The 14,061-nt window shown below is 38.7% G+C and overlaps 1 protein-coding gene across 11 annotated transcripts in view; it reads right to left on the bottom strand.

Moving 5' to 3' along the window:
- Nucleotides 1-14,061, bottom strand: part of MYBPC1 (myosin binding protein C1) — a 106,999-nt gene that overhangs the window by 67,985 nt on the left and 24,953 nt on the right. For 7 of the 11 annotated variants that reach the window (XM_063646637.1, XM_063646632.1, XM_054445763.2 and 4 more), the window contains exons 4-8: nt 7,275-7,313; nt 6,374-6,409; nt 4,629-4,739; nt 2,449-2,597; nt 2,029-2,146 (exon numbers count right to left, since the gene is read on the bottom strand). In XM_063646637.1, coding sequence (XP_063502707.1) covers nt 2,029-2,146; nt 2,449-2,597; nt 4,629-4,739; nt 6,374-6,409; nt 7,275-7,313 — 453 coding nt within the window. The remainder of the gene's footprint in view (nt 1-2,028; nt 2,147-2,448; nt 2,598-4,628; nt 4,740-6,373; nt 6,410-7,274; nt 7,314-14,061) is intronic. The other 4 variants (XM_063646633.1, XM_054445764.2, XM_063646635.1 and 1 more) reach the window with 2 other exon arrangements.

Below are 14,061 nucleotides of genomic sequence, written 5' to 3'. Positions count from 1 at the left end.
GACCGAGGCGGGCGGATCACGAGATCAGGAGATCGCGACCAGCCTGGCTAACACGGTGAAACCCCGTCTCTACTAAAAATACAAAAACAAAATTAGCCGACCGTGGTGGCGGGCGCCTGTAGTCCCAGCTACTCGGGAGGCTGAGGCAGGAGAATGGTGTGAACCCGGGAGGCGGAGCTTGCAGTGAGCCGAGATGGCGCCACTGCACTCCAGCCTGCGTGACAGAGAGGAGCGAGACTCCGTCTCAAAAAAAAAAAAAAAAAAAAGCCCTCCAGGTGATCTTCTCAGAGATGCCCAGCCAGGTTGAAGCAGTGCTGCCCAGGATCCCAGATCCCACCTAATACAGAAATATCGACAGCACCCGACCCGTGGCCATCCAGCCTCTGCTTAACATCACTCTCAGTGGGACTCTCACAACCTTCCTGGGCTGTCTATATAGCTTTAACCGAAGAGCTCATCCTTTTTTTTTTTTTTGAGACGGAGTCTCGCTCTGTTGCCCAGGCTGGAGTGCAATGGCGTGGTCTCGGCTCACTGCAAACTCCGCCTCCCCGGTTCAAGCGATTCTCCTGCCTCAGCCTCCTAAGTAGCTGGGATTATAGGTGCCCACCACCACGCCCGGCTAATTTTTGTATTTCTAGTAGAGACGGGGTTTCACCATGTTGGCCAGACTGGTCTCCAACTGCTGTCCTCGTGATCCGCCCACCCCGGCCTCCCAAAGTGCTAGAATTACAGGCGTGAACCACCGCGCCTGGCCAGCTCATCCTAACGTTAAGACAAAATTCACCTCCTCATCGTTTTCACCTTTTGATTCTAAACTGCCTAAATGCTTCTCATGCATGGAAATTTGTTTTCCATGTTCTGTGTGACAGCCCCTTCCCCTCTTTGCAACAAGCCATGTATGCCTGACTTCCTTCACCCACACACTCAAGCTGGATAGGGTGTGGTTTTTGGATTCTTCATCTGCCTGGTTACCCTACTCGAGAAGAGGTCCAGGCAGAGGTATAGTGCCCAGGGCTAAAGACATCACTCCAAATGTAGAATAAGTAGCATGTTGTATAGAGAGGTATCATTTCCTAAACTTAGATCCTATGCTACTTGGAATAGCCCAGTTTAAAATTACATTCATGGCCGGGCACAGTGGCTCACGCCTGTAATCCCAGCCCTTTGGGAGGCCAAGGCAGGTGGATCACTTGAGGCCTGGAGTTTGAGACTAGGCTGGCTAATATGGTGAAATCCTGTCTCTTCTAAAAATACCCCAGCAAAACTAGCCGGGTGGGGTGGCACACGCCTGTAATTCCAGCTATTTGGGAGGCTGAGGCATGAGAATTGCTTGAACCCAGGAGTTGGAAGTTGCGGTGAACCAAGACTGTGCCACTGGACTCTAGCCTGGGCAACAGAGTGAGACTCTGTCTCAAATAATATAAAATAAAATTACGTTCACTTTGTTTGTCTTTTGCAACTACATCACACTTTACATTCACCTTAACTTTATAATATTTGCTGCCAAGTCAACTTTTCCTTTGTATACTTGTAAAAGTGAGTTTTTTTCCAACCTCATTGTATGCATTTAGGCCTTCTATGTTTACTCTGGGTAGTACACAGAACATATGGATGAAGAACTGCCATGCCTGACATTAGTCGTTATAAGAGAAATTCTCAATTCCATCTGCGTATCCTGAACTCTCATAGCATATTACCCTATCCCCAAACCTAAGTGGGAAAGTGGACCCCATGAAACATACATTCTGAAGCAGCAAAAACTGACATCATCTTTTATCTGGGAGATTGAAGGAATATAGATAGCATGGACAAGAGATATTTAGCAATAAAATCCCCCCAATTCTACTTTTATTATAAATTATTTCATTACAATTCAATTCAGCAGGCTTGCTGAGACTACCACAATGAGAAACACACAGTTTTAAAGGAAAACTTTCCCGAAATCTCATAGTGTTAAATGAACTTCTTCTCCATCCCCTCACACCCCATTAAAAAATTACATTTATCTAGGCAAGAAGGCTCTCTTACCGTGCACTTCAAGATCAAATGAACAGCTGTCAAACTTATCCTTATAGGTAACCTCGCATCTGTAATTTCCTGCAAAGTTCTCTTTGGCCTTGATGATCTGCATCTCAAATGTGTACACCTGCAATGAAATGCATCCAGACACACACATTTCAGTTTATTTTCCAAATTTCTCAGCATTGGCTTAAAGCTGTGTCTATCTGTGGGAATTCCAGTACAATGTTCTCAGTATAGGAGGGCAAATGTGTCCGGTAGCTCCCGGACACAGCAGGGCAATCGCAATAGAGTGTACACACTAGCAATGGTAACTTCAGAGGATTTTCTGGAACTGAAGTCTCTCAAAGCTGAACCTGAAAATAATCATTTATTCACATAGGAGGAATGTGCTAGCTGAGCCCCTGTCCTGGGAGTTCAGGGCCTTACCCGACTGTGCCTCTCGAAGGTTTCCTTCAGCTGAAGGTGCTTCCCGGCTTTGCTGGCCAGGTCCATCCATTTTCCTTTGAACCATTTGATAGTGGGTTTTCTCAGAAGATCTTCAGCCTTGACTTTGGCTATAAAGGTGATATCTTCACCTAGAAGAAGCATAAGGGATTCAGCTTGCTCTTTAACAAGTGTCATTTGTTTGGCTTTCAACTGGAAGGAGTTGACGTGGGGCCGCACTACAGAATATGGTGTGATTGGTGCCCTCGGAATTGTGCAATGAATTGGTCCTGATTTTTTTTGTGAATGCTCTAGAGGTTCTTAGGCTGTTCCACCTTGTTCTGCTTTGGGGGTTTATGAAGCAGAAAAAGTAATAGGGAAACCAGTGGAAGTAATTTTTATATATGGATAATTTTACATTTGGATAATTTTTTTATTTCATAAATATGGATATATATGGATATGTATGATATATGTGAAATTTTATTGCATATATGGATATGTATGAAATTTTATTTCATATATCTGGATATATATGAAATAAAAATGAAAAAATTGAATTTTTTTCACCCTTTTTATTAGGCAAGGTGATGAGAAGCCTGGAATTATAGGAATGTGACTAAATCAAACTGATCTGCTTGAAGTAAACCTGCCAATCTGTTTGTATTGAGTGATTTAGACCCTGAGGACATGACACTGTAGTCCAGCTTCCAGCCCAGCATTTCAGTGTCTTACAGGAACATAAGGGGAACCAACATTTCTGTTCACATGCAGTGTATTTTGACATTCTAGCCTGGAAAGAAGTAATTCTGGAATACAGTTGGCTGTGTACTCATTTGCACAATATTGATAAGTGCCAAAGACTAGTTCAGATCATAATATATCCCTTACGAAGATTTATTTGGTTAAAATTCTTCAACCCTCAGGTCCTCCTCCAGCTCACCATCCCTTCATAGCACTTGGCATTTGTGATTATTTGTTTAATTTTTTGTCTGCTCCTCTCAGACTATAAATTCTGAGTGCTCACATGTTATACTCAGTGCCTAAAACAGGAGGTATATAATCAATATTTTTAAATTTGAATATTTGAAGAGTTGAACCATTTGTCCGATCAGCTGTCTCAGATATTATGAATTATGACCTAGTGCATGTGTAGATTTGGAATCATCTTATGGAGTGAGTTATGATAATGTCAGCAGACACTGGCTCAGCATTATGGTGTGTCAGGCACTGTTCAAAATACTTCACAGCTAGGTCCTATTCTTGTCACCATTTTACAGATGGGGAAACTGAGGCATAAAGAAGTTAAACTGTCTTTCCAAGGGCAATAGCTAGCAGGAAGCAGAATCAAGATTAGAACCCAAAGTTCCAGGGTCCAGGCACTGGACTCCTATGTGCCGAAGGTTACTGAAATCATAGCTGTCACTCTTCTTTTCAGGTTGTAAAAAGCAGGATTTAGTATATACATACAGTGGAATATTATCCAGCCATAAAAAGGAATGAAGTTCTGATACATGCAACAATGCGGATGAACTTTGGAAACATTATGCTAAGTGAAAGAAGCCAGACACAAAAGGTCCAGCATTGTCTGATTCCATTAGTATGAAATATCCAAAATAGGTAAATCCAGAGAGACAAAGCAGATTAATGGTTGCCAGGGCTAGGAGGAGAGGGCAATGGGGAATAACTGCTTAATGGAATATAGGGTCTTTTTGGGATGATGAAAATGTTTTAGAAATAGATAGAAGTAGTGGCTGTACAACATTGTGAACGTACTAATAGCCACTGAATTGTTCACTTTAAAATGGTTAATGTTATAAGTGAATTTCACTTCAAATTTTTTTTTTTTTTTTTTGGGACAGAGTCTTGTTCTGTTGCCCAAGCTGGAATGCAGTGGCGCGATCTTGGTTCACTGCAACCTCTGCCTCGTGGGTTCCAGCGATTCTCCTGCCTCTACCTCCTAAGTAGCTGAGATTACAGGTGTCTGCCACCATGCCCGGCTAATTTTTGTACTTTTAGTAGAGACTGGGTTTCACCATGTTGTCCAGGCTGGTCTCGAACTCCTGAGCTCAAATGATCTGCCTGCCTCGGCCTCCCAGAGTGCTGGGATTACAGGCGTGAGGCGCCGTGCTCGGCTTACCTTAATTTTTTAAAAAAGGAAGGATTGAATGCTAGGCACTCACCAACTTTCACTGTTCCTCCTTGAGGTTTTTCAATGAACAAGATGGACAGCTGGGAGTTGGCATTCTGCTTGGCTTGTTCCTCCCCAGCAGGTGGTTCGACAAGGGTCCAATCTGATGAGCAGAAAGGAGGAAAAGGATTATTTCAGGGCCAGGTTCTTCTTAGGCAGTCTTACCTGGATTTGTTGTTCTCACCAATGCTGTAGATTTTCTTTGTCTAATAAACCTAGATAAATACAACATCATTCTTTCTGCCCCCAGCAGCCATCAGTAGAGGGAAACAGATTCCCATTCTTACAGGGGTATCTCTTCCATGATGGGGCAAATGAACATTATGTAATTCCTAGAAATAGTGGAACTTTCCAGGTAAGCTGTTATTCTCTCTTTGTTGATGGCCATAGTTCCTTTGCTTCCCCATCTTGCCTGTCCCCTAACAGGTAAACAATGGTGGTAAGTGTATTCAAGCAGTACTCTTGGTGTTTTTGTAGGTGATGGACTATAAGGCCACATCGATACAACTACATTGAAAAAGACTAAAGGGATAGGTCATTTGGAGGGTAAACTGTCTGACAAGGGTCAGAAAGCCAAGCCTGGCCTGGTATTTCTAGATGCCTTGCTTTTGTAAGAGAGTTTTATTAGGGTTGTACAGATGTGGCCATAGTTTGACAAGGAAGTAACAGATCATGACCTGTGGTACAAATTACAAGGATACTAAGATTGTGCTGCAAGGGGAAAACACAAAACAAAACAGAACTGGAAAGAAAAAAACTGAGGCTTTCCCATAAAGAGAGACAAGCTGGAAATAGAGTTTCTTTTGCATCTTCTCATTTGCACTCTGGTGATTAGCGTTAATCTGCAGTCAATTCCAATTCTAGGATAGTAGAGAGAACTGTAGATATTTCCCCTGTCTCTGAGCCGAATACAGAATTCAGGTTCAGCCACTTAATAACTGGAAAAAAATGCATAGGTTGCCAACTCTCTGCTTGTTAATGTTTCTTGAAAAGAAGGAAAATGCACATTTAATTATTTTAGTTTTCATGTATCAGTCATGCTTGATATTTCTATCTGCAGTAGTAGGACATCATTTTCACAATGAAGTTAAACATTTTCACAATTATGTAACAATCATAGTTATATGATTACACAATTTTAAACACCCAAGTTAATGTTAAAATTTTGTTGTTTGTTTTTATGATATTAATAGGAACACATTTAGAACATGAGGATAAGTGTTTCTCTTCTTTTGTTCACTTCTATACCTGCAGTGCCTATAGGGGTGGCTGGCCCATAAGAGGCCCATAATAGGATCATATTAGGTCCTCAATACAAATTTGTTGAATGAATGAATGAATGAATGAATGACTTCACAGAACAGGAACTACAGCTGATAGGATGCATTTGAAAGTGTTTTATTATCTGTATGTAAAGTTCTATAAAAATGTGAATTATTATCTAACTTTAGTACATCCCCAAAATGAAGATTGATCTCTGTGTATTTGCTAAATATTAAAAATGATAGAACAAACCTGTGGTATTTGTAGCTAGATCCTTGAATGTGTGTGTATCATGCAAAATTAATTGTTTCTCAATACATTAGTTTTCTTGTAAGAGGAAACGCAATGAAAGATTGCTGTAAAAACTATAATCTGAATAAGACAAGGATTAGAATCAATACAGCTTCAAGAAATGAGCTCATTAGTGATTGTATTAGGATGAGGTCAGGATGCCTTGTCTGGGCTTGTGCTCACCTGAATCTTTTCTCTCCAGGGCCCGACTACCCAAACCTGAAAGGAAAGTGTGATTTGGGTGATGCAGAGGAGTGGAAAGACGATGAAAATGGAGTGCTGACTTCAGCCTTCTTGGATTCCCCTAAACCTTGTCTCCTCTGGTGATAGGAAGGAAAAAAACCTACAAGTTGGCTTGGATGGAGAATCAGTAGAGCTCCAAGTATGAAAGCATCTATAAAAGTGTGTGTCTTATTTTAAAATGATAGAAAGATTAAAAAATCCCAGCTGGGTGCGGTGGTTCATGCCTGTAATCCCAGCACTTTGGGAGGGCGAAATGGGTGGATCACTTGAGGTCAGGTGTTCGAGACCAGTCTGGCCAACATGGTGAAACCCTGTCTCTACTAAAAATGCAAAAATTAGCCCAGCTTGGTGGCACACACCTGTAATCCCAACTACCCGGGAGGCTGAGGCACGAGAATCACTTGAACCTGGGAGGCACAGGTTGCAGTGAGCCGAGATAGCACCACTGCACTCCAGCCTGGGCAATAGAGCGAGACTCAGTCTCAAAAAAGAAAAGAAAAGAAAAGAAAAATTTTAAAATCCAAATATCTAAGTTTAAAGAACAGGGGAAAAGGGTGGATGTATAGTGAGAAATGGAAGACAGATATGTTGACCCCTAACATTTATACCCAAGATTTACCAATCTTATTTATTTCTCAAAGAATGCCTCTAAGAAGTTTCTCATGTAAAACAAAAAACTGTCATTAAAGCCAACATTTCCTTCTTGGTGCCAGCACAGGCGAAACCTGTTGCCCCTGCTCTGTGCACTGACTCAGCAAGGAGGCTCACTGCCTTTTCTTTTCCTCTACTGTCAATGAATAATACATTTAAAAGCAGGGAAAAGGGTAGAAATTATCCTAACCTGGAGGCAAGGCGCTAGGCGGGGAGACTTCCTCTTCATCTGAAACAAGAAATAGGAGTAAAAAGTCAAGGAGAAAAGGACTTCATCCCAAGTAACCTGAGAAAAGAGAAATCTGAAAAAGAAGATGAGAAACCACACAATGCACTTTCAACTGCTGAGCAAGCCTTAGAAAACTTGACACCTGAAAAGTGAAACCTGAGTATTTCAGGCAAAGGAAGAAAAAATAATAAATAAAAAGTTGACAGAGTAGGGTAATCCAAATGGAAGCACAGATTTAAAAATGGAACACTGCAAGTGTTTTATGTGACTGTAGGTTAGGAAAAAATGAATGCTAAAAATCAAACCTTGATGAAATCAATAATGGAAGTGGTTTTCAAGTCCTGATTTTGTAACTAAAGTGAATGGCAGACCTTATTCATCTATCACATTCGTTTGGACACAGACATAAAAGCTTATATATGTACTATCTGAGAATTCATTTCTACCCAGAAAACCTTGTGATTAATTGCTCTTCAGTATTTAAGAAACAAAAGTCAAGATAAGTTAATATAAATATAAACTTTATAAGCATTTTTTCCAACATTATATTGGTGTTGGAAAATGCTGTATAATTTCTGAATATTTACCCATATGTATTTGTGAAATTCAAAATACATCTTTTAGTGTTTACGTGCAGAGTATTTCCCTTTTTAAAAACATCTGAACTTCAAAGTTCACATTTTATTTATTTGTTTTGGATAAACGAGTTTATTTGTAAATTTAGTCAGCCTACCTAATTGACCTAAAAACTTCAGTAGAAGGATAAATTTGAAAACCACTTGGAAGACCATCTCTATAAAAGTGATCTTCCCAGGACGGTAACCAGATGCAGCCTAACCCAACACCATCTTAATTGGCAGAGGTTCAGTGGGCTGGAGCTTTGTGCTTTTATAATACAAATGCTATAAGAAAAAGAACGTCGGTATTGTTTCCTGCTAGCAGAGGAGGAAAACTCAACCTAGTTAGGAGACCAACCACAACAAAATGAAAAGCTGCACTAACTAATTAAGAGTATTAGTAACAGATGATGCTGGTGTGAAAAACGTGTATTTTATTCCAGAGACCTTATAAATAAAATCTCCCCAGTTAGTGTTTATATTATCAGCCAGAGGGTTAGTTATCGTGTGGTAGAATGAGGACTTATGCAAGGTATAAATGCGCATAGCATTTCACCACTATGAAAACAAGTGCAGTCCAGTTAGAATAAAACAACTGGTCTCTAAATTACACACACCTTAATGATAAGACTCCCCATCACTTGTGAAAGTAAAACATTTAATTTAAAAATGTTAACACTCCAATATATAAAACAGCTATTATGAATGCACCTGGTGTATTCTATAGCTGCCAGGTTTATTCTTTTCTTTTTTTTTTTTTTAAGGAAACTATAAGTTACAGTGTGGTTAAGACTTGTATCTTCATCCTTGAAAAAGCCCACATTCTATCACAGTGATGTATGGTCAGACTTAACAGCCCCGATTTTTAAACACCTGGATCAAGTCATAACCAGTTTTATTGCAAAGGACCCTGTACACATTTATCAATCTAGTACCTTACTAGTTACCCAGCAAGTCACTAACATACAGAAACATTCATCATGAGAAGCAAGAAATACTACCCATCCCTTCGGCATTTTAGCAACTTGTTACTCCTGAGCAACAGTGCTCACATCACTGAGGTCTGTGAACAAAGTTCACATTTTACATCCTTAAAGAGCATTTGGTGTTATCTGAACCTCTGCTCTGCTCTTCCCAAAGCATAAACTAGTGTTTTTATGAATAATAAAATCTTTGTACTTAAAATACTAGAATATTTGTGAATTTACAGCCTGGGCAACATAACAAGACTCTCTCTGTAAAAAAAAAAAAAAAAAAAAAAAAAATTAATTAGCCAGGCTTGCATATTATTTGCACACTGAGAGCTTGGTAGTGTGTGCCTGTAGTCTCAACCACTTGGGAGGCTGAGGCTAGAGAGTTACTTGAGTCCAGGCATTGGAGGCTGTAGTGAGCCATGATCACGCCACTGTACTCTAGCCTGGATGACACAGCAAGACCCTGACTCTAAAAACAAAAACAAAAGCAAACTAGAATAATTATGGATTTCAAAATGTAAATGTATATGACTGTATAAAATAGGATACAGGAAATACATGCACAAGAATGTTAATTAAAAAGTGCTTTAAAAAATTCCTGACAAAAAGACATAAAATAGTATGTTTTTATATAATCTATTAGAATATTTACTACAAGTATTACCTGCTGGCCTGAAATTTCTTTTCCCAAACTGTCAAACAGTGATATGTGTTATTACTTTTTAATAAAATTACTAATATATTTATAATATATTAACATCATATATTAATATCATTACTTCAGAATCCAAGAGGTGATTCACTGGGTCATGTGGGATTTGAGATTCTTAACAGGAAGCTCTCTCTGTGGTCAAAGAAGCTTGAAAAATGCTAGGCTGGAATTAAATGCTTGTATTTTATTGTTTTGTGTTCGTGTGTTTACTGCAGGATATCTCAAAGCTCTCAGTGTGCAAATAATGTGTACTGGAAGTGGGAGTGACAAGAAATGATATGGTCGTTTGCACCTCCCAAACTTAGTTCATTTTGAATTTTTTCTTCTGAACTAATATGCATGCATTCACACTCCACAAAATTGTGCATTTGCCCGGTATAGGTATTTCTGAGCTATTAGGAGAATTCCGTGATTCAGAAGACTGTGAAATAATTAAAATTTTATATTTTCAAAACTAACTTGTAATTTTCCCATAATATTACTTGCCATAGATTTAATTCAGTATTTAATACTTTATTCTTGTCACCTATTCAAAGGTTTTTATTTACTGAAATATATGATTGTTGATTTAAAGTCTTGTAAAAATTAACAGAAATGAAGTTAAAATTCAATCAAATCCGAGAAAGGAGCTTTCTTTATTAAATGTAAACTAGAAGCTTGAACCATTTTGATTCAAATTAACACTTTATAAAGGTTTTGTGGTGGTTTACTTTTTATTTGTGCACAGAGCATAATGAAACATTGAGTTAATTATCTAGAACGCAAAATGAGAAGAGTATTCACTTACTTTCATGAAACTAAAATGAAGAAAAATAATCTTGTCTTTAAAAAATTGATTGATACATAATAATATTTGCACATATTTATGGGGTACATGTGATGGGTTGTTACATGCATAGAATATGTAATGATGGCAGTCTGGGTTTTTTTGGTTGTTTTTTGAGACAGAGTCTCCCTCTATTGCCCAGGCTGGAGTGCAGTGGCTCAACTCAGCTCACTGCAACCTCTACCTCCCAGGTTCAAGCAATTCTCGTGCCTCAACCTCCTGAGTAGCTGAGACTACAGACATCTGCCACCACACCCAGCTAATTTTTGTATTTTTAGTAGAGACAGGGTTTCACCATATTGGCCAGGCTGGTCTTGAACTCCTGGGCTCAGGCAATCCTCCCACCTCAGCCTCCCAAAGTGCTGGGATTACAGGCATGAGGAGGCACAGCACCCGGCCGGCAATCTGTTTTTTAAGCAAAAATTTGATAGGTGAGTAGTTTCAAAGTCTACTAAATGTTAAGACTATTTGGAGGACATGCACAGTTGTTTTAGACTATGAGGGAATACATATTAATGCAGCGCTTCAGAGTATCATAAAATAGTCTTCGTCTAGATCACCCAACAGTAGTGTCAAATAGCAATTACTTCTCAATTGGCAATCTTGGATTCATTGCACATAAATTTTCAAATTTATGAAAGTGCTAGAAAACGTAATCAACATGAGCAAAGTTTACTGTTTCCTTTCTTTTATTTTTATTTATTAATTAATTTTTTTTTAGACAGAGTCTCGCTCTGTCGCCCAGGCTGGAGTGCAGTGGCACCATCTCAGCTCACTGCAACCTCTGCCTCCCAGGTTCAAGCAATTCTCCTGCCTCAGTCTCTTGAGTAGCTGGAAATACAGGTGCTTGTCACCATGCCTGGCTAATTTTTGTGTTTTTAGTAGAGATGGGGTTTTACCATGTTGGCCAGGCTGGTCTCAAACTCTTGAGCTCAAGTGATCCTCCTGTCTCAGCCTCTCAAAGTGCTGGGATTACAGGCATGAGCCACCTCGCCCAGCTAGTTTCCTTTCTTTTAAAAGTTGCTTCAGTCCTGGCACTTTTTTTTAGATTGGGAAATGTAGTTAAGATATTGGGATTTTGACCTTAAATTCTCAAAAAATTGCCTGGTTTGATTTGGTTGAGTTCGATGAGACTGAAATGTTTAATGGTTCTTATTTTTCATAGAAACCAGGTTCTATTGCTAGGAGGTAGATTGAATATCCAAATCTTTCTGGTTGTGTCCAGTTCAACAATATATATATAATGACGTAGCATCTTACAACATTTTCAAACAAAACAAAAAATATATGTAAGTCATATTTCATTTTTTTCTATCTAAAAGTGGTGATGATGAATACATTAACATCAGATTTTAGCTTGTTGGAATATGACATACAGGGAAACCACACACTCAGCGTAGCAGGGCTATTTCCCCTAGCTACATAGAAGGGCAGTTTACTAAAGCAGAATTTTATTCATCTGTAAGTCATGGGAAAATAGCATTTGTAAGACCGTAAAAATGATTCTTTAAACAACTGAAGTTCCCAGAGAAGAACTTCTAGAAAGTAGGGAAAGAACCCAGTCTTATATTACAAGCCTGGGATTTTAGGGGAGTACACATAAATACTTCGTAATATGAATGAGAGACTTGTAACTGAATAAAAAGCTCCAGAGATAGTAGAATGTGTACATTCTTATAATTATCCAAACTCTCTTGGGCATAAAATAACTCCTACCTATGGTTGATTTTAAGTTGCTTTTAAAATTAATTAAGCAATATAAACTTGAGACAATTGTTGAGATTTAAGAATAAAGACCAAAAGCTTATAAAATTAAAATATATGTGACTTGTAAACAAACAGTGAAATACTGATACAATACCTTGTTTGATTGAGACAAATTCATGAATTCCTCAAGCAGAGTAATCAGTTGTAGTACATACTGGTGTTTGTGACCGAAATAACAACAGCAATAAAATATGGGAGACAATAACAATAGCTAACATTAATTCATCATGTTTTGAGGCATTCGGTTAATTTATTGCATTTTCTTAATGAGATGATACATGCCTTCACACTTTGATGCTTATAAAACCATGATTTATCCTACAATAAATACGTACATTTAATGAATTTTTCTTCCCCAAATCTATTAAATCAATCTTGCCTAATAGTGGCTGTGTCTTTGAATTGAAAAGTGTGGTGACATTAATTTTTAACAAAGTTCATTACAAAGAAGTAATGTAATTAGAATACATAGATCAAGCATGGAGAAATTTTAGTAGATGGTTGATTGACACCTAAAGGTAAATTGTACAAAAATATTTTAGCATGCTAGTAAAAAGCGCCAGGGTAATGTTATTGCAGATGTAAAAGAACCTAAATTTTTTTAAAAATCATTTTTTTTAATTTAAAACAAAATCACATAATTCAGGAGAAAGTGTGTTGGAACTTCTGCTGATTCACTTCCTCATCTGCCAGTCACATTCATGAAAAAGAAAGACTTCATCTCAGGTTATGTGAGATATTTAAGACACACAGGGTTCATTCACGATAGTTTATGTGGCGAATGCCTGGGAAAAGAAAATAAGTTTTTATTTCCCTTTTAGCGATTACCAAAAGCAGTAATAAAAAAAGGAAGTAACTTTGCCAATTGAAAAGATATAGACCCTAAGCTAATAAGATGTAAAAATAAAATATCAGCACTTAGGCATAGAAATGAGTACTGGTCTTCAAAGTGGCCTCTGGTTCTAATGCTGCCGTCACTTTTGGGACCAGCCACAGGACCATTTCCGGAGCTTTCCACAGAGCCAGCTGTTGAGGCACAGCAGAACCTACTCCAATTACCCTATGTTCAGACATAGGATGTTGGATCTTAGTTGACAAAAAAAAAGTATGATCCCACTTGATCACCCACATTATTCTCTACACACGGCCCTCTGTGACTCTTGTCTGCTTCCAAAACTGAAATCCACCTTCCTCTGTTGATGGTTGTTCTTCCCCATAAAGTGTAACTTGGCTCCAGGAGGGCAGGACCCAGTGCCCAGATCTGTCCCTGGCATGTAGCCAACACTCAGCAAATCTTGCAGAATAAATATGTGCTAGAATAAAAGGCGGATCTTTGGCCCCACTGAGCATACAGAAAAGAATCTATACTTAGTGTTCCATCAATTTGCTAACTATAATTATTATGAAAGAATTCTAAGCCAGGACAGCATTATTTTTATAAGGGCATTGCCTCCTGGCATGATTCCTCTAAAGGAGATTTGCACATCTAATTTCTGCTACTGCTGTTTGGCTAAACACATTTCTTTATTGTCATCTGTCTTGTTTCAATTCCAGAAGACTTTGCCCAGGTCCCAGGACAAAGTGGTCAGTATTAAGGAACAGGATAGCTGGATGGATAGCCAGATGCAAACAAGCAAGCAAGCAAACAATCATAAAGCCCCGTGCTGGGAAATGGGCTGCTTTCCAGACAGAGACTTTTAGCAAATATGAAAAAGTTGGCAAATCTAATCACAAATACTACTTCTAAGATTAATATTAGAATCTACTCTGTGTGGCTTCAAAAAGCATTTTCAGAACATTTCTGAGCTGTTGCAGAATGATTCAATCAATCTGGGAACGATGTTAAGGCTGG

The sequence above is a fragment of the Pongo pygmaeus genome, chromosome 10 (assembly GCF_028885625.2).
Source record: "Pongo pygmaeus isolate AG05252 chromosome 10, NHGRI_mPonPyg2-v2.0_pri, whole genome shotgun sequence".
Classification (NCBI taxonomy): domain Eukaryota; kingdom Metazoa; phylum Chordata; class Mammalia; order Primates; family Hominidae; genus Pongo; species Pongo pygmaeus.
This window is presented reverse-complemented; position numbering and strand designations above follow the sequence as displayed.